This window comes from Gouania willdenowi, chromosome 6 (genome assembly GCF_900634775.1).
Source record: "Gouania willdenowi chromosome 6, fGouWil2.1, whole genome shotgun sequence".
NCBI lineage: Eukaryota > Metazoa > Chordata > Actinopteri > Blenniiformes > Gobiesocidae > Gouania > Gouania willdenowi.
In genome coordinates, this window is record NC_041049.1 from 45,964,746 (window position 1) to 45,990,630 (window position 25,885).

Consider the following 25,885-nt stretch of genomic DNA (forward strand, 5'->3'; position numbering starts at 1 on the left):
ATCAAGCCTCCCTCACTATTTAACTGTGTTTGGACATGATTGCTGGATCATCGTCAATGTTAACCTCCTTGTGTGCTACTGCATTTGTCCCATGTCCCTTGTGCCTTTTACTGTTTGTAAGTTTTTGCAATATAGGTGGGTTTCAGTCACATGATTATGATGATGCGCGAAGGGGGCGTGCTTTCAGATGGAGGGCAGGAAGTAAAAATGTAAAATGTGCCTATTGAGGAAACCATTGCAGAGTCTCTATTGCTGATTTAGATCCAGTTTCAAGACAAAGATACATATTAATAAATATGTTGGGCGTGACCCGTATCTTATGAAGATGAGTGAGTTTTTGACAGAATTTAAAGGTCCCATATCTATATGCTATTTTCCCCATCTCCATTAGTTCTAAGAACCCCAAAAACATAGTATTTGAGCTTCATTTTCCCAAGCTCGCCTGTTTTCCAGAGTTTTAGCCTCTGAAAAGTCACTTTCTGAGCAACTCTACACAAACAGGCAGAATTGCGGCCTACTTATGCATATTCATAAGTGGGCGTGTCTATAGACGGGACACTGACTTCCTCTTCCCCGCACGGTGATGTAGGGCCAGAGGATGGCCCGCCCTCCTCCCACCCACTCCATAGTCGAGCTCATTCTGCTTTATAAACAATGGTCGACTTTTATTAACATTGAAATGCTGTCAACATTTCTACTAGGGCTGGGCAATATGAACCAAAACTTATATCTCAATATTTTTTCTCAAAATGGTGATGTATGATATAAATCTTGATAATCTTATTTCAAATGAAGTCTGAGAAGAAAAAGAATTCTGGGTTAAATTTGCTGATCCAAAATGCTACACAGGCTGATTTACTAACAAACAGCTGCACAATATGTGCCACTTTTGGTTTTTTCTCCTATAAGGGACAGCATGTGTGAGTGATATGTAATCTGTAATATGGCTTGTTATGGGGAAGCTCTGAGTTAGGACTCTGATCTGAGAAGTAAAAGCAGTGACTCTTACAACTAGTATTTTGATACAAAATAAGCTATTATATATAATAGAAAACTCGATACATCTTAAATCTTGATATATCCCCCAGCACTAATTCCTAAATTATAAAACAGCCTAAATTAAAACATAAATGGATATATTAAGCACGTGTTTATTTAATATACTTACAGTTCATATACAAGTCAACACATTGCATATTTACTGTTAATTTCACATTGCTTGTCTTTAAGTTAGACATTAACATTTTATTTTCATTACATATTTTATTTTAATTTCTCATGCTCACTCATGTGGTTCTCTGGTATTCACTAATGACTTATTAGACACATTTATTGCAGATTTTACATTCTTTAACACTTTTTTAAAGCTGTGTTTATTTGTGGAGCTTGTGATTGGCTGATTTTTCATGATGACTTACGTTAATTCCTTCCCCCGTGGTTAAAATCTCAGTTATTAATCTAACAGAATGTGTAACTGTGTCCCATCCTGCTGCTCTTTAGGAAGATAAACTCTCTGTTCCAGTTTCCAAGGTATTTACACCAGTTCTTTGTTTTTTTTGCCGGAACGTCTTCATTCATCATCTTTCTTCTGAGTTGTTTCCGGGTTTGTTGCCGCTGTCAGCACTAATATCACGAGAACTGTCACTCAGGCCATTTCAGGTGGCGGTTCTCGCGAGGCTAGTGACGGCGCTCAGTTTAGTAAAGCATCTTTTCATTATTACTACATTAAAATGCTTGATATTTACGGGAAAATACTAATACGGGACGATAGCGGGAAAGAGGGGTAAAATACGGGAGTTTCCCAGCTCAAATGGAATACTTGACAGGTATGGTTTGGGCTCACCCTGCAGTAAGAAAGGAGCAAATCACCCTCTAACGAACGATTGAGTGAATCAAGCACAGAAAAGTTGATTTAGCGTAACACAGGCGTTTTAAAGATTTGCAGACCATCGAGGCTGTTGATATCACAAACTATCTGGTCCTTCAGACATCCTACTACACCAAACAGCAGGTGAAAGCCTATGAAAGTATGACGGCGTATACCTTTTTTAAGAGCGGGTGGGTCCACAACCTTGGTACCAAAAGGCTCCACGATGATTATCATTTGTTCTTCGCCAGGGTGAGTTATTTTTTTTTTTTTAAATATTATTTTATGTGTTAAGATACTAGCAGATAGCGGTAATGGCTATATTGTAAATGAACGTGCAAAACAATGATGTTAGCCTGACAGTCAAGGATACAAGAGGTTTGTCACATACATATATACTACTACTGAATAGTACTAAATGACATGTAGTGAAATAGCATTAGGGTGTTCAGTTTTTACTGTGCACAGTGTGCAGCAGGGGTGATAGACAGAGGGTAAATAATACAGTAAATTAACATTTAAAGACAACCTAATGCTATAGAAACACAGCCACAAGGATTCATAGAACTATAGTTACATATGAAACTTTCATTTTATACTGTTTTTACTGTTTTTCTGTTTTTATTTTTAAAGCCTAATAGTAAAGCCCTTTGTGGAAAATTTTGTTCTGTATGCGCCTATGGTGTATTTGTAAGAATTACAACAAAACTTTATCTATTTCATATGTATTTTCTATTATTTGGTGATTGACAAAAGTACATACACCAATATGACTGGCAGCGCTCCGGACTAGTCTCAAATACAGAGGAATGTAAATGGCTATGCCTGCATCTGTTCTAGTCTGTTAAACACAAACAATAAATTACTTTATAAAGCCACTTTGTTAGATATCAATGTTTTGATCTTCCACAGTAATGTAACTCAATTGAAAATACCTCAAGTTGAGGGCGTTTCTCAGCAATTTTTAGGTGCAATTAAAAAAGAGATTAATTAGATTAATTAATTACAAAGCATGATTAATTAATCGCACAACTTTTTAAATCTCTTGACAGCAATCACTTGAGAATCCCAAGGTATCTAATTAACAAAAACTAAACAAATGGTGCAATGCTTTGTGTGTCTTCCATTTAGCTGGTTTTATGTTGGTTTTTTTTGTTTAAAAAAACCTGGAATTTGGGCCTAAGATGTTTGTTTGTTCTTCTCAGCATTAATGTGACCAACCTCTCTCTTATTTTTCTCTTCTCTGACGTGCACAATGTATTAACTCACTCAGTGCCCCCGACGAGATATCTCGTCATTTCAAATCCAAACGTTCAGTGCCATTGACGAGAAACTCGTCATTTGCGTTTTTTCACGGGGATTACTATAAAACACCCTGGCGGAGCTCCCTCATCAATATCTAAGCTGTGGGGTGTTGTAGTGACCAACTGTGCCCTGACGATGGCAGCGGTGCACCTTTAGATGAGAGATTAGCCACTGATGCTACTATTAGCTGGGTGGGAGAAGGAGGATCAAGTGAGATTATGGCGCTACAAAGTGATATTGTGATGTATCCAGCAGCTCACAGCTACACATACTAACACAGAACATATGTGGACCTGAGTGGATTATTGATAATGTTGCGATCGTGAGATAAAACCATCAACTAACCGGGCTAAACGGGTCATTGCTGCGTGTCGGGAGGAAGAGGAAGTTACGTATGTGTGCAGACTGACGGGAGGGAAAGTTGGAGGAACGCCAAAATACAGCAAGAAATCCATTCAACTCTGACATAGACAGCAAAATAATAATAATTTTGCCATCAAAAGCCCGGTCTCAGTGTTTTTTTTTATGGTTTATACAAGGAAACAATGTTCAGATGTTAGAGTTGTCACTAAAGCATAAAAAAAAAAATAGCTTTAAAGTCACTGACAGGGTTTTTTTTTTTTACAAAAGGGCTTTTTTCTCAGCTTTTTGCTCTGAAACTGAAGATTTGTGTAAAACTTGCTCTATTCAATGGCTGATTACAAAAGAACGGAACGAGCCAGAAACAAATGGGTTCTTTTTTCATGACAGTAGAGGCTTCAATCTTTGAGAATCTGGTGTCAGATTTCAGATAGTCATAGTAGAAATTATTCTGTGGGTCTTTAAAATCAGTCAAAGTGCTCAAAAACGGCTGGCACTAAAGGGGGTAGAAAATTTGAAAATGGCTGGCACTGAATGAGTAAAAGTTATGGTGGAACTAGGTCAACTAGAATAAACAGAAACTTTGCTTTTATTAGAACTGAAGCATTGAAAAAATGTGAGCTGACAAGAGAGGAAAAACTAGAGAGTTACGACGGCATCTATAGAAATTATGTGGAGTAAATAGTAAAATACAATATAATAATATTAATATAAGTATTACACCAAAACAATACTGAAGTAAAGCAGAGACACTCAAAAAATGGTACTTAAGTATATATAACACACTATGATTTTTTAAAAATTGACCGCGTTTACATTCATGTTCTAACGTTGAATGTTGTTACTGTATATAACTATATATATATATATATATATATATATATATATATAGTTACTGTCCACCACTGCAGTTTATTAACATTCAACATTAGATCATAAATGTAAACACGATCAATTTCAAAAAATCATAGTGTGTGCATCAGTGGCGCCACCAGGATTCAATTTCATAGTACGCACAGATTCCCTGGTCCATGGCACTGCTTCAAACATGTTTGATTTCTTTACGACCATACGATTGCTGATCGGGAGCTGGTCTTGAGGTGTTAATCACTTCTGAACCCATGTATACTACACGATGCAAGACACGCGATTTAGCAGATCCCAAAAATAGACGCACAAGTCAAAATTCGGCTCAAATGGACCAAAAAAATCGCACAGTGTATGACCGGCGTTAACAGCTGAATGAACGCTCAGCACTGGCAGTGGACACGGGCATTGTTAGGAGAACCTTCACAACATTATGCACGTTCGGATAAAAGTCTCTTTAAACCTTTTCACCAAAACAATTGTACGCACAGTGCGTACAGGATTCCGGCTGGCGGGGCCACTGGTGTGTAACACCTGCAAGCGTAGAGAACCTCAGGTGTGATCCACCATGCCAAACAGCAATATAGGCCATGATGGAAGACAGTGCAGTAGGAAGCTGTCACTTTATATTTCTGCCCTCCGAGTGTGATTTGATTTGATTCCAGAGCTAACAGAAATTCCTTTTGCCTCTAGGCATCTTTAACTATGCATGCACTGTGTATTGTATGTACAGCAGGGATATGGGTCTGCAGAGACCACAGCTGACACTTTTATTAGCTTTTAAAAGAAAAAGAAAGCTCGGTTTTAGGATTTACACACTTGTCTGGCCCAATTTGCCCATTATTGCAGAGCCAGCAGAAAGCATTTAATCTTTCTACATTTTTCTTTTTCCTGGAGTGTTGCAGGAATTAAATTGGGTTGAGATTTATTTAACCTTACACAAGCTTAGAGTAAATCCCACACACACAAATCAGGTTTTTGTACATTCTGTGTTTACAGTAAAACACAAAAGGCATAACTGCTGTACATCACATTTTGACTGGCAGAGCATGCCTGTATAGGTTGAAAATAACTATTTTAAAATAGGTGGGAAACCTCATTAAAGGTATAGTCTACAATCCGATTCAGAAACACTTTGTTATAATTTAATTTATAAGATAAATAAAATGTTTAATGTTAAACTGAGAGTAGTCAATACATTATGTAAAAATTCAGACCAATCCCTGCCATTTGGTCCGAATGGAAAGAACCAATCAGATGTCTTCATGTCTTGCCCTTACCCTGCCTCCGTACCTCCTCACATGTGCACACTCCTCATGTGACATCATTCCCAGAATTATTGTGCACAAATGAGGAGCTGCAGAGGTTTCTGTTTTTCTGTTGGACAGCTCATTCTTGGTTTTGCTTTGGGGGATTTGTTACTTTTATATCAGATCTTTCAGCTTGTGAGAGCGTGGTCTTGGACGGGGAGGAGGAGCTAAGCTAGCTCAAATCATGCAAGCATTCCAAGATTGCAGACTGCACCTTTAAAGGTCCCGTATTATACTGTTTTTCATCAATTTCATACAACTGTCAAAGGTCCAACAACACTGTATTGTTTATGCATTGCCCCAAACTCATCCGTGGTCCTGAATTTCAGCCGTCTAAAAGTTGCTCAAATGAGCTCTGCTGAGAACAGGCTGTTTCTGTGCCTGCACCTTAAAATGCTAATGAGCTCCATCTGTCGACGCCTACTTCTGTAGCTGGGACAGAATTAGGGATGCCCCGATCAGATTTTTTTGCCCCCGAGTCCGAGTCCTTTGATTTTGAGAATTGGCCGATACCGAGTCCTGATCGATACTTCCATAATACATTAAAAAGATAAAGAGCAAAACAGATCCAGGATGTCCCTTATTTATTTTATGGACGAGACCATCAATGCCAGGGTAATGTACTGACTAAAAAGTTTATTTTTCATATGAAGTGAAATTTTCTTTCAGCACTCATATGTGTCCATGTTTACAGAGAAGATAATACTAGCACTGAAATGAAGTTAATTTGCACAAACTAACAATATTTTGGTGAAGCATTATTTTGTATCAGTCTTCCCTTAAAGACTTAAACATCACACAACAGCATGTGACAAGTTGTTGTCAGCGTCACTCTGAAGTATACACTGTGTTTTACTACCCTGTCATTCATGTGAAATTAATTGACAATGTTTTGTAATTCCTGTGAAATGGATTCAGTGCAGTAGATAAATTCTGAATTTCTTAAGTGACAGATATCGTGATGTATCACGGATGAAATTACCACGATATATTGATTATCGCTGTATTGTCGATATCATCGTTATTGCCAGCAAAAATATCATGATATATCGTATCGTGAGGTACCTGGCGATACCCAGCCCTACTCACTGCACGTCACCCACTGAGCATGTTTGGGACGCTCTGGATCGGCGTATACAACAGTGTTCCAGTTCACGCCAATATTCAGCAACTTGGCACAGCCATTGAAGAGGAGTGGGCCGACATTCCACAGGCCACAATCATTAACCTGATCAACTCTATGCCAAGGAGATGTGTTGCACTGTGTGAGGCAAATGGTGGTCACACCAGATACTGACTGGCTTTCTGACCCCCCCCCAAATAAACCACAACTGCACATTTCAGAGTGGCCTTTTATTGTGGCCACACTGAGGCAGACCTGTGCAATAATCATGCTGTTTAATCAGCATCTTGATATGCCACACCTGTGAGGTGGATGATTATCTCTGTAAAGGAGAAGTGCTCACTAACACAGATTTAGACACATTTGTGAACAATATTTGAGAGCAATAGGTCAGCTTATGAAAAATGGGAGCAAAAACACAAGTGTTGCGTTTATATTTTTGTTCAGTGTAAATTGTTAAATGAACTCTCAATGTAAGTCTTTTAATAACTGCTGCTCCATTCAACATTCTATTGTACTAAGCCTTTCTGCTGAAGCAGCACTTTCATAGCCAGAAAAATAAATTGCCACGTGCCTCCAAGGACAAGGCAATTTTCTGGAGCCAGAGAAATTGCACACACTCTTCTTTGTCTTTTACAAGGCCATAATCCTCATTAGCCATCGCCCTTCTTCCTTTGGTCTTGTTGGAATAGATTTGTAACAAGGGAGTAAAGGCCTCTTGGAATGCCAATCATTTCACAACTCAGACCTTTATACATGCGTTTGAATTTAATGCATTCTTAATTTTGTATACTGTTAAATCTGTATTGCATTGTAATGCGAAGACAAGTATGATTGTAAATTAAACACATTTTTCAACCTTTATTAAATCTTGTGTTCACCCTGAGCCATTCTTCAAATCATGAGTACCTCATTAGGCTCGAGCACCACGAGCTGGCAAAGGGCCTCTTGCTCTTGTAGTGGCTACGCTACAAGGGAAGAGGCGGAGCCTCTACGAACGCCACATGCCCGTCAGTGACCAGGGACCCTTGTCCTATCCTAGGCATGCCCCTGCGCTTTCCGAAAATGTATATGTAATCAAAAAAGGGGAAACATTGTTATTGGGTTGGAATATCTTTATCTTTCTTTCTCTCTTTCTTTCTTTCTTTCCTGGTGTCGGAACCAACTCACCTACTTTTCACCCACTGAACAATTATGTAGAGTCTCAAATTTTCAATTGCACGCTTCTCTAATGTTTGGCTAAAATGCAAAAATTTGACACGCCAGCGGCCCCAAGTACGCCAAAAATGCATTACGAGATAGGAAACTTCTGTTTTGGCCTCTCGATCAAAAATGCTTTATTTTTTATTGTGTTATTTTGTATCGAGATATTCTCAATTTTGTGTTATTATGAAATTGGCCAAATCTTGAAAATCGTCAGCTCAAACTTTAACACACTCCTCCTGGAGCTACTACTACTATTACTACTACTATGTTCTTGAATGTGTTAGTTCAACAACAAAAATCATATATGTCTAAGTTTATATCTCAATAGTACATTTCTGTCTAAGCAAATCAATAATAATAACAATAATAATAATTTCACTCATATTATGTCTTTGTATGAACTTGAGGCAGCGCATAGAAGGCGGCACGACAAAGGCGGCGCAACAAAGGCGGCGCGGTCAAGGCGAAGGCCGTTAATTCATTAATGATTCCAGATGCTTTTGAAAGTTCAGTATTTTGAGTTTGACTTTAAATATGACTTGGTGAAAAAAATTTCTGGTGGATATGTCTAGTGAAATAAACAATGCAATATCTAACCATACCAGTGAACGCAAACTTACACCAAGCACCAAATGTCCTCTTTGCCAGATATTGGCTGTTATCTGGATCATTAAGCCTGACCATGATCCATGATCGTTCACACTTTAATATGGATATTTCATTATTTTGAAAAGTGGCGATGAAATGCCCAATCTGGATCCAATCAGAGTGAAACTCAGCGGGGTAACTGAAAAACTAACTCGACATAACTCAGTCAAATTTCATAAAGATCGATGAATCATGAATTTTGGAAATTTCACCAATGATAAAAGGTATAGGTTTTTAATTTTTGAAACTGATCAAGAATCAATATATTGATCCAGATCCATTAAAAAAACAATGGGATCCTCCATGCTGTAGGGTCTATCTTTGGTTAAAATGTTGTCAAAATCTGTTAAGTACTGTTGACATAACCCTGCAAACAGACATATAAAAAAAATAAACGCGGGTGAAAACATGACCTGCTTGGTGGAAATAATTAAACACTAAAATTCAGCCATGCACGTCAAGAGCACAAATGTTCCAGCCTTCATGTTGTAAAACCTCTGCAATGGGTGCTCCTTAGCTTTTCTTTTTATGTCCCTTGAATATATTCATAGAATCTCTCTGCGAGGGCGAGAGCAAGCATTACTCATTGTCAGCCTCTGTTACTTTGTCGTGATTTACATAACTCACGTGACATAATTTCTTCACAGGTCATTTTCAACATTAAAGCTCTGAAGGCACTGAAACACACCCTGTCCTGACTTTTTATGTCCATAAGCTGATCTGAGATAATTGCCCCCGGCATTCTGCTGACAGGGATAATAGAAAAACTGTTACAGCAGAACCACTTCACTGTTTCTATCCTGGGTGTCTTTTTAAAGCAAAAGCACTGTTGGCGCTGTTAGAGAGCTGAACTGAACCAGAGTCGGGGAATAATCCCCTCCAGTGGTGCTTTGTTCCATCAGCAGTAAGACTGGTATCGACTACACAGTGAACTGACAGTGAGGACTGCAGTCGCTCTGCATGGCTGCCCGAGCTGTCGGCAAGGACAGAGAAACAACGTCTAACCTGCTAAGCTTTTCTCAACACCAATGGATCCTCAAGATAAATGGATGGTGTTTAGGTTTAGGACAGAAAAACAAATAGCCCGCCATGTACGGCAGAAGTGCCAGATACAATAGTTGCGAAAGATCAAAAACACTGAAGCTGTTCTCGTTTAAAATACAAAGCTTCTACATGTGCCTGGGAACTTAGTAGTCTCATTTTCTAGGGAACGGCTTCTGAACAAATAAGCCAACTAGAACAAAAACAACTGAAGACAAACAGATTTGAGACCTGCTGGATCCTGCTGTGCGTTTTGGAGAGGCAATGTAGCTTCTCATCTGCTTTGGAAGATTAGATTAGCAAAATATACTTGGATGAATTGGAATATTTGAGGAAGTAAAGGGTTACATTCACCAAAGCGAGGGCTTTATCACACTGTGAATGAACATGTTTGGATGTTACGACCAAGAAAGGTGTTTTTCTTGTACCGTCTGGATCTGGAAATGCTGCAAAGCAACTTGGTTTGTTTACAGATGAGGCGAAAAAAGAAAGGGTCTTTAAGACTTTCCAGAATGGGGCTGCACCATTGAATAAAAACTTTTATCATAGGGCTTTAAGTGCTAAGTTGGACCAAAAGACAAACCTTTGTATCAAATTAATCCACAATCATGGTCAGCTGTACAAAAAAAAAAAAAAAACATGAGATATGAAATAGTTACCTGTTCTCATTTCGCTGTGTGTATCTTGGTTGGGGGTCATCATCTCCATCATTGACATCATAGCTCGCCTCAGGGTCCTCAGGAAGCAAACATTAAGGAATAAATGTTACATTTCTACAGTTGCTGCCTACACGTTTCTGTGTTTCATGTCATATCAATGAATTAAACAAGAAGCTACTTAGTGTGAGTGTAGAAGGTGTATAGAGGTACAGATCCTAGTTTGGGAAACACATACATTACTAGATCTACAATAATCAGTTGTATTTAATGTAAGACTTGTGCACTTTGAATGTAAAACAAAAAAGTAAAAAAAAAAAATCTTTAAGGGTAAAAGAAAAATAACCTCAATGACAAACTGAAATGTATATTAGGTGATCAAGATAATGAGGGGGCATTATACACTAATGGTTAATGACTAAGGACCTTGGAAAACTCAGAATTCACGTTTTGATAAATAAATCCGAACTGCTAAAAAAATTAAATCAGGCCCCTTTATGACAGAAATAAATCCCAATCAAGTTCTTTTTCCTGGAAAACAAGAGACTCAATTTCTAGTCAGTGTAGAAAACAGACAAATCTCGTTCAAAATCTTGCATGATGTGATGACATGGCTCCATGGGATTTCATGCAAACCTGAGGGAGATTGGCTGCTTTTTTCGCTAAAAATGAAATAGCCATGGCACAGACTAAACCCGCACTACATGTTTTGGGACCATATCACGCAAAAAAGGAAAAGGTAATGTAAACAGAGTAATGAAATGAAGCCTCGGTTGTACTGTATCAGTTATTAAGCTCAGTGTTCTGTTAAGGGGTTGCCACCCACGCTGTTTGTTCTGTATTTGCATAAGTTCTGTATGTAAGACTGTCTCTCTCTCTCACACACACACACAAACAAAAACTACTAAATCTGAGAATAATGAACTGAGGCTGATACAGTATAAGGCACATCATGGTTGGATTTATTTAATAGACTACTGGGGTTTGATTTAATGTTTAGGATGTGGAGGTTTTAATTTTTTAACTTTTATTGAAAACATGCGCACATACTTTTTTTTTTCATCCACCAATAATAATTTGTGGTAAGACTCTTTAAAATACACCAAAAGGTGAAATTCAAATTTAAGGTTAATGTTGGACGAGACACAACAAATAGTTTAGACAGGCCTGTAGACACTTATAATGCATTCACACTAGTGGATGCAGTAATAAAAAGCACCACTAGAGGTCTCAGCCAGTAAAATGCCATTTTTGTACATAGTTTGCAAATAGTTGTACACAAGTATTTTGTACAGCTTTTGTATATAGTTATTGCGTATTATAAATGAAGCTTATGTATAGATTTTTTTGTTGCAAACAGTATGGTTATTCACATTTAATCTTAATTGGGGTATGTAGAATATTTTATTGCTATTATTTATTCACATGATTTTTATTTTGTGGTAAAGATATTGATATTATATTTCATATTTTTTTATTTCTCGTTTTTTAAGAATCTATGTTTTGTGACATGTTGTGTTACATTAAAGACAATGGTAAAAACAATTCTATTCAATTTCTTTTGTTAAGTTAATCGCCAATGAGGGGGCGAGGGGGGGCACCAAAAAAAAATCTCGCTTAGGGTGCCACATTGGTTACAGCCGGTGTGTGTCGAGCAAGTGTAGCAGTCGGACATGTCAGGTGTCCGTTTGCTCCAATTACATGGGATTACGAAAAACCTTATGTGACTTCATCGTTACTCTTCCAACTTCTGTACGTAATCTGAAGCATATAAATATAAAATTGCTAACAGTAGTTGACTCTAATAACCCTAAATTCAATGGAATCGCTATATTTGGCTAGAGTACTTGGTATCAGGTACCTGAAGCCATGTGTTGGTTAGTGATGCATGCCAATTCCTCTAGCAAACACCAAAATGTGAGGAAGGCCGCATAATCGATGCATGAGCTTTAAGCAGCCATGATCATCTCATTGTCAATGCTGGAACTTGCCGTCTTTTTCTGTATAACTTCTTTGTGCTGCCAAAAGCTCTTCTTTTTTTTTTGTTGCTGTTCTATACATCAACAATTTATTACGTTAGGCTTCTACTTTACTGTAAATACAATCCAAACATGGACATGATCAAGGTCACCTGGAACATCCTTGAACTAAAAAGCATAACTTGTTGCCTCCTAATGTTAAAAGTATGAATAGAAGGCTTACTGCTGCATAAATTAATAACGTTTTGTTCAGCAATACAAATGCAAAGGAACCGAACAATTACAACCAATAGCAATTCATCTTTTAAAACCCTTCAACTGATGTATAAAGTAAAGGTGATGAAGGAGAAGGTTGAAGAAAGGGAAAGCTAAATGGTTCGATCTCTTTATTTCAGTGCTGATTTATTAATATGTTCCTCTCAGAAGTAAACATGTCATTCTAGCTTCAGAACTACAGAGAAGAGTGCAGCCTCCCCTCTCCTTAGAATCAGACATTTGTAGAAACTAAGACTTGTGAGGGAGTTTTAAAGAATCCTTTTCAAAGTCTATAATTTTAAAAAAAGACAAAAAAACAGTCGCCTTTGACTCACGTAGTTGTTGATAAGGTCCGGATGGTCCTTCTCAATGCCATCATCCAGGATGGTGACGACCACACCTTTCCCTGTGTAGCCTTGAGCCCAGGCTGCTTTTGTATTTAAGTCTTGATGTGTTGGGTTAAACTGCAAGAAACACAATTCATTTGTTCAGCTGTCAAACAGCAGTGAGTGACAAAACAGAGAGAGAAAGACTAAAAACTGTAAAAATGCTTCACTAATGGCTCCTCGGACTGTGTGCGCACCCCACTGCATTTAAGCTGTCAGTAGAAAACAAACAGACATCTTGTTGAGGGTCAAACAGGTCGAAGAGAGCTTTGGCATTGCTTACACAAGAAATAACCACATGGAGGAATTAAAAGGGAAGCTAAGGGGAAGACAAGGCAAGGTTTAATTTGATCTAATAAGATTGAGATAAATGAGGCAAAGACACTTCTGGGAGAAGATCGAGTGACAAGAAGAAGAGAAAGCCCGGGGTGACAAAGGTGAGTTAGATGCAGATGGAGAGATTAGAAAGGCGACTATTTATTTACAGGCTCTATTTATGTATGCAGCCAAGGTTTATCCACAGGAAACTCTTTCATGTTAGCATCTAAATCAGTCTAAGTCTTTAATCACAGCGGGTGGCCACAAAAATGTAAGCTTCTGATCCGACATTATCAACATTTATGTCGGTATTTAAAATAAAGACCAACCTGAGCAAGGGTTCAGTGTGTTTTTGGTGTCGTATTGTACAAGTTTCTAATGATTTTGTGTATGTTTGAAATGGTTTTGTATGTTTTAGAGTTAGAGTCATTTTGTGCGTTTGCTTCGGATTATGCGTACCAACCAATACTGATCATCAAATAACATTATGAAAAATTTAAATTAAGGTTGAGTTATTTAGACAGTGCATGATGCCAAATATTAATATGAAAAAAGAAAATGATGTACATGTTGTGCTTGTGCACTTGGTTGTGTGTCGAAACAATTTGTTAGCTGTCTCTTCCAACATAATATTTATGCCTCCAATTAAAAAACACATTAAGTACAACAAATTAAACCCATCCAACGAGTCAATAAAATTCAATATTAAAAACAAAAGACGTGCTTAAATTTAATGTATCTTCAAGGACTTTATCAGGGCAAAACAATTAAAAATACAAAAAGGCTTAAACACTGTCACAATACGTCAGCCAGCCTTTACTGTTCTCTGCATTTTAGAAACTACTGTGACCGTCGGAAGTATGCAATCATGTGGGCGCATAAGTACAGTTGTCAATTATGTCCAAATGAGTATGTGTTTGAAGGTTGGATGTACAAAGAGGTGTCCATACTCTGTACTCTGTAGTGCTATAAAGGGGTTTATTTGTGGGTGGAAAGTAAAAAAGCGTGTGCGATTTCCCTGGTTTAATTTTATGGGACATGTGCATGATGAATTTGTTGTTTGTTGTTTTTTTATATATTTGTTGTTTGATGTATTTTTCTGTAATGTATGTTTTTGGAGTCATTATGTGTATTTTTGTATCTTTCTGTTGTCTTTTTGTGCATTTTTTGGACAATTATTGTTTTTTGTTGCCTAGTGATTCTGGAATCATTTTTGTATCTTTTTTGCTGTAGTTTTGTGCATTGTTGTCATTTTGTATATTTTTTTGTAAAGGTATTTAGTTTTGTGTATTTTGAGTCATTTTCATATTTTTGTTGTTGTTTGGTGTATTTTTCTGTAATGTATGTTTTTTGGAGTCATTTTGTGTGTTTCTGGAGCCTTTTTGTATATTTTTATGCATTTCTGTTGTCACATTGTGTACTTTTTGTATAAATATTGTTTAGTTTTTAGTTTTATTTTACTCATTTAGAATATTTTTATTATAAATACTGTGTGTGTGTGTGTGTGTGTGTGTGTGCCTCCATCTCCGAGGTGCGTTATCTCTTACACACGCGTCATGCACATAATGTATGTGTCTACCAGCTATCTCCTCCTTGCGTTATCTCTCTCACACGTGAAAGTACCTGAAAAATAAACGTTTTGCAACACCAAAGTCGCAACTCTCTCTCAACGGCTCTGTGTGCGTTCACCATGTACATCCCGATGGAGTGCACGCACGCACGCAGCGCATCAGCCGTGTGTGTGTGTGTGTTTGTTTACATTGTAGCCGCTAGCATCTTTCTTAGCACATAGAAGATTATAAGAGGAAACACTCACCGTTGCGCAGAACAAACAATAATCATAGTGGACCCATATGTTCACAAAAACGCTACATTCCTCTGTCTGAAATAGCAGAATGTTTGTGATATAATCGCCTAACGACCGTCAGCACAGCCGCCGCCCACAGTCATGGAGATTTAAAGAAAGTTTGGAATCACGTGTGTGCGTGCGTGCGTGTGGAGCAAATATCTCCCTGACGCGGTGTGAGTTCGACCTGAAACTTGGTAAACAGGTTCTAAATACTCCAAGTGTGTGTATCTGTTATTTTGGACTAATAAGGTCATTTTAAAAATGTTTATTTTAATTTTATTTCACTTCTGGACGGCTCCGAAATGAAACCCATTCAGCTTTTGACCTCAGGGTGTGAGGGGGCGCTAGCGCACCATTTATATCTATTTCACTGCACAGCTCACTTCCGGTGCGTGCACGAGCTCCCGTGGACTTCTCTTCTCTCTTTTGAGGAAAAATACTTTTTTACTGTTCTTTATTTGGTGATGACATTTCGAAATGTTTATTTTCATGTTAGTTTGACCGTTCACTATTTAGACCGGACAGGCCTCACCCGGAAGTTATTGACGGCAATGGCTGCTGTGTTGAAAGCTGCACATTTATCAGCAGCGCGCGTGTGTGAGAGAGAACCAACGGAGGAGATTAGTGTCCAAGGTAGAGAGTCACACACACACACACACACACACACCAATTACCACATTGGGTGGTAGTGACTGTAGTGTTGAGTCAGATCAGTAAACGGTGCTACATAGTGAAACCCGCCTGATGATTACTGCAGCTTCACTCACGACACACCTGCCACTACACCTAACTACTGAAAATGGATAAGTTTAGTGAAAGTAAGGCAGGCACACACACACTAAACGACAACAAAAAATACTAAAATGACTCAAAATACACAAAACTAAATATTTATACAAAAATTACACAAAAGACAACACAGAAAAATACACCAAACGACAACAAAAACATGAAAATGACTCAAAATACACTAAACTAAATACCCACATGAATGCATACTTCCGACGGGCACTGTACATTACAGAAAAAAACACCAAACAAAAAAAACATAAAAAATGAGTTAAAAAAAACAACACATTTATCATGCGCATGTCTCATAGAATTAAACCAGGGAATTTGCACACGCTATTTTACTTTGCACCTGCAAATATACCCCTTTATAATGCTACAGAGTATGTTGTTATTATGATGCCCATAATTGACAACTCTTCTTAAGCTCCCACTATATGAATACATACTTCCGACGGGCACTGTACTCGACTTCAAAAAATCATACATTTACAGAAAAATACAACAAAAATATGAAATTGGCTCAAAATACACAAAACTAAATATTTATACAAAAAATACACAAAATTACTCCTCAATCACACTACAATAGCAACAAAAACAATAATTATACAAAAATTCACATGACTCAAAAAACACATACATTACAAAAAAATTAAAATAAAAAACAGCAAACATTTATGCACAAAAAGACAACAGAAAAATACACAAATACACATGGCTCAAAAAAACATACGTTACTGAAAAATACACAATATAAAAAAATATAACAGTGATGAAGTCATGCACATGTCCCATAGAATTAAACCAGGAAAATTGCACCCACATTTTGCACCCGCAAATATACCCCTTACAGTGGCGGCTGCTGGTCTTTCATGCAGGGGAAGCTCATTTTCTGCCTACTTCAGAAAATGTATCTGTTTATTTTATTTTGTTGTCAACAACTATTTTTAGATTATCACACACGCACGCACGCGAGTAGCTGCTGCGCGCTGGAGTGTGAGTGTTTGGTCAAAAGTCTCACAACACAAGCAGTAACAGTCTCCACAAACACCAAAAACAGACACTAGGTTTGTCAGAAGTTGATTCGCTATGAGAGGATCAGCAAAGTCTCCGTGTCAACACAGAGCAACGGACTGAAATATTTGAAAACTCCGCCTGTGTGCTTACAACGTCATACTCTCTGATTGGCTCATTTCGCTGTCAATCAAAATTGAATTAGCCTGAGACAGATCATCCAATCATCATCCATTATTCCAGCGTCCGGAACAGACAGATCCAGCCCACTGCTCCATAGACCTCCTGTGAAGCCCGGCGTCCGATGGGCGGGACTAAGTGCGTCATAACCGAGCATTTATCCAATGAGCGTCTAGTTTGACTGCAGTGGATCAACCCCTAAATCATCTCCCATTGACTTCAATTGAAGCTGAACTTCACCACTGTTTATTAACACTGTGACGCTGCGGTAATGAATGAAGAACGTCACGCTGTCACTGTCAGTTTCCTGTTATAAGAAGCTGATTCTGAACTAAACATACATGTGTTCTGTCATATATTTAGTCAATGAAATGTACACACAACACTACATATTTGACCACTGATTTTAGGGGAAGCTGAGGTTCCCTTGTAGTCTTAAAGCATCCGCCACTGACCCCTTATGCTCCCACGTGAATACATACTTCCGACGGGCACTGTACTAGTATAGATAAAGGTTGCATCAATGTTTGCTGGACTTAGGTAAATGGATAATAAATGTATCAGAGCATCCCCTGTCTTCCCCTCGGCAAGGAAAAACACAAAATTAATTACACGTAAACATGTCATGTTCGTCCAACACACGACCATAAAGGAGAGACACAGAAAACTGGTGGGTTTTACAGTAAAGGTGCCCCTCTCCATTTATCCAGGCTTGGGACTGGCACACAGGAACACACTGAGAGTTCTTTTGTGGCTGGATTCCCACCACCACACCATGTTAGTGGTTAGTTTGTTAGTGGGTTAGTTCTAGTTAGTAGTAATAGTACGTAGCTCAGACGCTCCTCCCTCTCATGTCTTGTTTGGTCTAATTTGTGTTGATTTCAAAATCAAATAAAGGTTTTGAAACGTAATTTCTAAAGAACTTAAAAATAAGAATCTGACAATCCAGTAAGTTTTTTGTTGCCATTGTAGTGAGCCTTTTTGTATATTTTTATGCATTTCTGTTGTTGTTTTGTGTACTTCCTGTATAAATATTATTTAGTTTTTTTGTCATTTGTGAATTTTTTGTATAATTATTGTTTTTTGTTGCATTTGTAGTGTGATTCTGGAGTCATTTTGTATCTTTTTTTTAGTGTAGTTTTTTGCGTTTCTGTTGTCTTTTGTGTCTTTTTTGTATAAATATTTAGTTTTGTGTATTTTGAGTCATTTTCATATTTTTGTTGTCGTGTTTGTTGTGTGTGTGTGTGTGTGTGTGTGGGGGGGGGGGGATCCATTCTATGTAGCACCGTCTACGTAACATGTAAACACTTAGATCTGACTCAGAGAGTAACACTACAGTCATTACCACCCTATGGACGGGTGCCGTGACACAGACTGTAACCGGACTAAATGGTGAATACTCACATACCTGCACGCATGTCACGTAGACGGTGATTGATAGTGAAGCGCTCCTGATCAACGTGTGTGTGTAAACTTTCTACCTGGGACTCTAATCTCCTCCGTTGGTTCTCTCACACACACAAGCTGCACAGAAATGTGCAGCTTTCAACACAGCAGCCATTGCCGTCAATCACTTCCAGGTGAGGTCCTTCCAGTCTAAATAGCGAACGGTCAAACGGGAATAATATTAAATAACCATGAAATATTAACTTAAATGACTTTTAAGGGTACAAAAACGTTTTTAATATTGACCTTTTTTTTTTTTAACCCAAACAAACTGCAACACGGTGACGTCATGAACCCGGAACCGGAAGTGCCGTGCTTTTACCGAGGTTGCTGTAATTATGAAATTAACGTTTTGACCATTTTGATCGTTTTGCTTCACCAAATTACTCCAAAATAACAGATGCACACACTATTTGGAACCCGTTGACTAAGTTTCAGGTTGAACTTATACCACGTCGTAGAGATATTTGCTCCACACACACACACACACACGCATACAGACATTCCTTGCTTTTATAGGTAGATAGATATCAGTGGCAATAAGGGGACAGAGCAACTATTTATGTCTTGTAGTTTGAGGTAAATTAAAGGACAGACTGAAATAAACAAACACTGCTGCGCAGAACTAAAAATGGTGGACATGATGTCACCCAGGGCATTTAATTTCACTGAATCAACAGACTGGGGATGACCTTTTTTTGACGAAACACCACTAATGGCGACATATGTGATCAAGGGGTATATGATCAGTTTTAGCATTAGTATGAAATACTAAAATTAAGAATGCTTAATAAACTGCATACACATTGCGTATCTAATGTATTCTCTCCATTAAATGAAATAATTATTTTATTAAATAAAGAATTAAAGACAGGCCAAGTATCTTTGTTGTTCCAACATGGAATCACAAAGCTAAATTTACTAAAGACTACAGTAAATTGGCATGACAGTTGCTTTAATTTTGGCATTATAATTTATTAGTTTTTCCAAATGAAAAAGGCAAATTGTCCATGAGAGATTAGAATAAACAATACATTTGAGTGTTAACTGTATTTAAACGGAAGGTGTGCCACGAGTGGATGAGACAAAGAAGAATATAAAACTTGACTTATTACTTTAACCAAATTAATATTATAAGTTAGTGCAGCATGAACTGTAAATAGGAGAAACTAAGGATTTAAATCCTCATGAGATTTGAAGTCTAACGTTAAATGACAGAGGTGGTTTTACAACTTCTCCTCCAGGGTGATTTATGTCTAGTATAGTCAATGTTGTTGATCCGTTTCTGTGACAGAGGTTTTGTGCACATAAATAATAAGACAGTGGGGTTAGGGCAAAATGAAGCATCTCAGAAGAAGAGTTGTGAATACCAAAGCAGACACGGTGCCAGGAACATTTGCTATCAATGCTTCACAGGTGAAGCAGCTCTGCGGTGGATCCCTGCACATTTATAATTCCACATTCAAGCATACATACAGCGATGTGCTGAATTAAACATTTGACTCTGAAAATATTGTTTTGGCGTCACTCCCAGATATCACATGACTATGGTTTAGCTTAAAGCGTACCTGTAGTGAATTTTAATTGCAAGCTCTACCAAAAAATAATGTAACAGTAGAGGTTAAGGCTTGGAATTTTTTTTTGTTTAGCATATTTCATACATAATATGCTTACATGATTAAAAATTGCAATGAAAACAGTAAACAGAGTTTAAAAATCAACAATAATATGATTAAAAATTCTATTCTGCTTTTGCAGCATAGCAACGAAAAGCTGCCTCACCGTGTTTGCTGTGAACTCTGGGTCATTATTTTATTCAAAAATGAAAAAAAAAAAAAACTCTCGTTCACAAGAGATGGTGGCCACCATTTACGCCTAAGTTGTAGACAGGTGTTGTGACAAAATCTGCAACCTGACAGAATAGTGGCTACGGTGGCTTAAGATTTGGTCACGACACCCGTCTATGACTTGAGCCTAAATGGTTGTCGCTTCTTTCTGCTCTTAAGAGCCACCAATTTGTCGGGTCACATATTTGGTCACAACACCCATCTACGACTTGAGCGTAAACGATTGTTGTTTTTTTTTCTTTCGTCGTTCTTTGGAGCAACCGATTTGTTGTGTCACAGATTTTATCACGACACCTGTCTATGATGTGGGTGTAAATGGTTGTTGCTTCTTTTTGTGTTTACTTTGGAGCCACCAGTTTGTGTGGTCACAGATTTTATTATTACACTCGTCTACAACATGAGCATAAATTATGGTTGCTTCTTTTTTTGTTTACTTCAGACCCACCAATTTTTCGGGTCACAGATTTTGTCACGACACCCGTTTTTGACTTGAGCATAAATGATGGTTGCTTTTTTTTTTGCATTTACTTCAGAGCCATCAATTTTTTGGATCACAGATTTTTCATGACACCTGTCTACGATGTGAGCGTAAATGATGGTTGCTTCTTTTTGTGTTTAGTTCGGAGCCACGGATTTGTTGGGTCACCGATTTCGTCTTGACACCCATCTGTCGACTTGAGCGTAAATGGTTGTCCTTTAAAGAAAATAACTTGACTAAACCTCTAGTATTTTATATTATCTTTTGACAGAATTTGCAACTAAAATTCAGTACAAGTAGGCTTTAACACACAGCAGTAAAATTTATGTTTGAACATGAACAAAAATAACTTCCACCAATATTGCAATAATTTCTAAATTCCAATTTGCTACTGCAGGGCTAAATATTGCTGAGTAAAGAAAGAGGGCTCAGTATTAAAAACATTCTAACAAAGCATTTCGGTTGAATGAAGTAACAGTTATGGGGGGAAAAAAACAGTTAATGGATTGGGAGGTGAACCACGTCTGCATTTCTTTTGATGATGCTACATGAAAGTGGCTTCTACAGATATAAAGACAGCCTTCATAAATGGAGATAGAAGAGAATTACACACCAGGTACCACTGCTTGGGAAAATATGGGTCCGTTGGGTCTTCATAGAGATCTCTTCTCTTTCTTCTTTTGACCACTTGTTGCTCAGCCCACTGGACCTACGAAGCCAAAAACACACAATCACAAAAGCATAAAGGTGAAAATTCACATTTTCAACACATTTTTTGAGCTCATTTTTTTGTTTTTCTTTGGCATCTGTTTGAGTTTTCTATTCTCATCAATTGTTCCACAGACTGAGGGAGTGGGGGAAACATGGTGCCAGCTGCGTTCAAAGAGTAATAACTAGAAAAGAGCAAAGATGTGAGGAATATTGTATTTATTTTGTCACTGAAGATGCAGCAGAAAAAAAAGCAATTGCTGCGGAGTGCAGCTGAGTGCAAACCTTTGATGTGAAGTTTTTGGTGAATGCACTGGCTTGGTGAGGCGAGAAGCAGAATAGCTATCACAAATAGCCTATCGTACCAGCCTGTCATTGGCCGATCTTGTTAGATCTCGGAAGCTAAGCAGGTCTGGGCCTGGTTAGTAATAGTGATTGACCAATTCATCGAGCCGGCCGATTTTTGTGTTTTACATATATCGGCATCGGCTGATGCGCGCTGCTGAGTTCGCCGATCCACTTTATAAACAGAGCCGCTGCTACAAGCTACACCCCCGCCCCACAGCAGAGCGTGACAGAAGCTCTTCAACCCCAACGGCAAGTTTTTCATTTATTTATTTTTCTCTTCCACTTGTCTGTACATGCTATCAAAGGTCAACACTACAAGAAGTGCAATCATTTTGAGACAGCAATGCATATTTTGTTATTACAATGAAATAAATTAATTAATTTATTGCTTAATTGTGACCATGAGCAGCCCTCCCTAAGGAAGGGTAAGAAACCTTTTATTTTAGGGAGGATTTAAAAAGGGAGAGCAGTGTTACACCTAGGTGAGGGGGTGGGGGGTGGGGGGGGGAGCAGGGAGGAGAGACTCAAGGCAAGAAATAGAAAGGGTGGGGAAGAATGGATTATTTTAAAGTGAGAGTGAGATGTGAAGTTGTAGTAGAACATATTGTGCTTATTATGTTGTGTGACAAGTGTGAAGCTTAGCTATAACGGTGGTGGCTGTGGACAGAGGGAAGGAGTGAGTGGTAATACTTTAAGCAGGTATTTGGGATCAACGTGTCTAAAGTTAAGCCCAGTACGAGTTTTATCCCACATCCCAAGGCGTGCCAGGGCATTGTAGACCAGTGTATGTGCAAACACCGCTACTACAAACCCAGGCGCCGCCCCGGGCCCACAGATGCTGCCAGGTCAGCAGAAAGAGTGGGGGCCGAGCAGTCCCCCAGATGCCCCCGAGATCCCAGACCAAGAAGCAGCCACCGCCCCCCACATACATATGCAAAAAAGCTCCAATGAGCACAGCACCCAGCGCATCCCGCCACCGACCCCAACTCCCAACCCCAAGGCCCCCCCGCCAGCATCTCGCCCCCCCCAAATACCCACACCCCGACACCCAACCCCCCGAGGGGAGGGCCCAGAGAACTCCCCGCCCGAGACCCCAGCAGAAGAGCCAAGCCTCACGCCAAGCAGATGGCCAGAGCCGGCGGATCCAGAGCCAACAGGGACCGGACCCCAGGCCAGAAGGACTCGGAACAGAAGCAGCAGATCGCCATTTCTCGCCCCACCCCCCGAAAGGGCCGAGTCAGACCGCCACACTGCAGAATCCGGCCTCGCAGGACGCCGCCCAAGCAGGGGCCACCCAGCGCCGCACCTGCAGGCATGCTAGGGCGCGGCCCGGAAGACCCCTGCCAGGACCGGCCCAGCCAGCCGGACCCCAAGAGCACCCCCTCGGGACAGGAAACCCCCAAGGGCGAACCCCGGGCCAAGCCCCCGTAGGGGGCGCTACCCCACCCCAGCCCACGAACCTACCACAGCCCAGCAGGACCGCACAGCACCCGGGCCGGCGCAACGACAGCAGCCCAGGACCCGCCCCCCACCAGACAGTGCAACCCACGAGGCAGTGCAACCCACGAGGCAATGCCCCCCACCGGCGCACAAGCAACCGGTGGTCACCACCGTGGGTAGGAGGCACCCCAACGGTACACATCTGGTGCAGAACAGCAGCCCCCAGCCAAAGGCGCCCCGGACCTACCCACCCACCCACCCACCCTCTATTCCCCAATGGAGAGGTACTTCCCTATCCCCTGAGTAAATGTGTGTGTTCAGTGAATGTATGAAGTGCTATTAAAAAAGGTGGATGGAGTGGAGCAGAGCTCCCCATCCAACCTATGTGTATATATGTGTATGTGGTGCAATAGCTCCGGAGGGTGGAAGTGGTGGTCCCACCCTCCGGGGGGTGGTGTGTTCAGGTGTAGTTAAAATTGGAGGGATTAATAGGGCAACCAGAGGTGGGAGTGCCGCCCCCGTGCCACTACTTAGTAACACAGGCGGCGGCCCCCTCCACCCCTAGCCCCACCATCCATACCCCCCAAGGGTTGGGTATATGTGTGTGTGGTGCCCAACGGCAAGTTTTAAACTTTCAAAGCATCTTGTTGTCACTATTGTAGTTAATGAGCAGCTGGTCGGAGGTTTGGTGTGTGTTGTGTTTCTCTCTCTCCCTCTGTTTTTCCCTCTCTCTCTGCTTTTCACGTTATTTTCCTCTGCTAATTTATGTTGTGGGGTTGTGTTGGAATGGACTAATATTCATAGTTTCTTTTTGTGTTTAATACAATAATTATATATATTTATACTCAATAATCCTTTTAATAAAATATATCTTCAGTCAGGCCAACTTTTGTCAAAGCTATTTTCAGGACAAGGAAGAACAGTTGTTTTTCATAATATTTCATGAGATGTCTCACTCTTTTTTTTTACTTGTTCTTGTTCTACATCCCGTTTTTATTACTTGTTAAATATTTTTTACTTGTGTCGTTCTACCTCACCTTTGTTAATTAATGTAAATTGAGGGAGCAAAAGTAGTGTCGGCTCCAAATATCGGCTCAAGAAAAAATCGGTATTGGCATCGGCCCTAAAAAACCCATATTGGTCGATCCCTAGTTAGTAGTTGGATGGGAGACCACTGAGAATTCCAGGTTCCACAGTGGGTGACAGTTGCTCCAGTGGTATCTCTCATTGTGTCCTTGGGCAAGACACTTCACCCGTATTGCCTAGTATGAATGTAGTGTGTGAGTGAGTGTTGGTGGTGGTCGTAGGGGTCAATGGTTCACTATGGTAGCCTCGCTTCCGTCAGTCTGCCCCAGGGCAGCTGTGGCTACAATAGTAGCTTACCACCACTAAGTGTGGAGTGAACGAATAATGCCCTAATTCTGTAAAGCGCTTTGAGTGTCTATGATAAAGTGCTCTATAAAATCCAATGTATTATTATCGTTAATAATAATAATAATAATAATAATAATAATAATAATAATAATAATAATAATAATAATAATAATGAAGACAACAGCAAACAATAAAAACTGAATAAAAACGATGATAAAAAAGCAACAACAAAACAGAATAACTGTATAAATGGTAGAAAAAGAAGTAATTTTATTATTCTGTATTATTTCAGTTTATACATTTGCACTTTGATAGTGCTTTATCACCATCATCGCTGGTATTTTAAAATCACTTTACACTCTTATTCTCCTATTCATACACCACACACACTCTCAAAGAGCTATTGTGAATGAGCTTGAAGTGTTTAATAGGATTACTGATTTGCAGCGGCCCATTGCTCAAAACAACCTTGCATTTTTGTGACAGCTCATGCAATTATTGAGAAGCAGAATCCTATTGATTATAATGGGATACAACATCAGATCGATGCGAGTAAGGTTAGCTTCACAAATAATTTCTTAACTTTTAAGCTTGCAGCACTCGGTTGAGAACTAGAAAATGCCAGAAGATAATTAAAGATAAAGATTTGCAAACTCTCAAAACTTCCTTAATTCTTTAATTTCTTAATGAAATGTCGTTACAGGCTATTAAACTTCTCTGAACATGCTTAATACCGTCACAAGAACTATTGTAATTAATTTCATGTAGTGCAATCTTTGATGTTAAGCTGTTTGCTACACTTAGACATTAAACCAACCGTTTTATGGGGAAAATTTTTGTGGAAATTTGTGATATCGTCCCATAAAATCTTCGTCTGTGGCATAAAGCTATGAGATTTTGCAAGAGATTTGACATTTCTGTGTAAACTCTCACCAGTTAACTAGGAAAAAATGTAAGTTAATAAGTGAAATTGTCCCAAAACATGCAAGTTAGGGTAAATGATTTTGTCGGGAAAAAAAAGAATAATAAAGAAAATATTGCCATCGTTGTTTCAGGAAGTGAATTCCGTAGTTTCCCCTCCATTTTCC

At 39.1% G+C, this 25,885-nt stretch overlaps 1 protein-coding gene across 1 annotated transcript in view; it reads right to left on the bottom strand.

Annotated features, from left to right (window-relative positions):
* The window catches only part of furinb (furin (paired basic amino acid cleaving enzyme) b), a 196,648-nt gene that overhangs the window by 75,213 nt on the left and 95,550 nt on the right, over nucleotides 1–25,885 (bottom strand). Inside the window, exons 4-6 of the mRNA XM_028449435.1 lie at nucleotides 21,541–21,636; nucleotides 12,953–13,081; nucleotides 10,387–10,463 (exon numbers count right to left, since the gene is read on the bottom strand). Of these exons, the coding sequence (XP_028305236.1) occupies nucleotides 10,387–10,463; nucleotides 12,953–13,081; nucleotides 21,541–21,636 (302 nt within the window). The remainder of the gene's footprint in view (nucleotides 1–10,386; nucleotides 10,464–12,952; nucleotides 13,082–21,540; nucleotides 21,637–25,885) is intronic.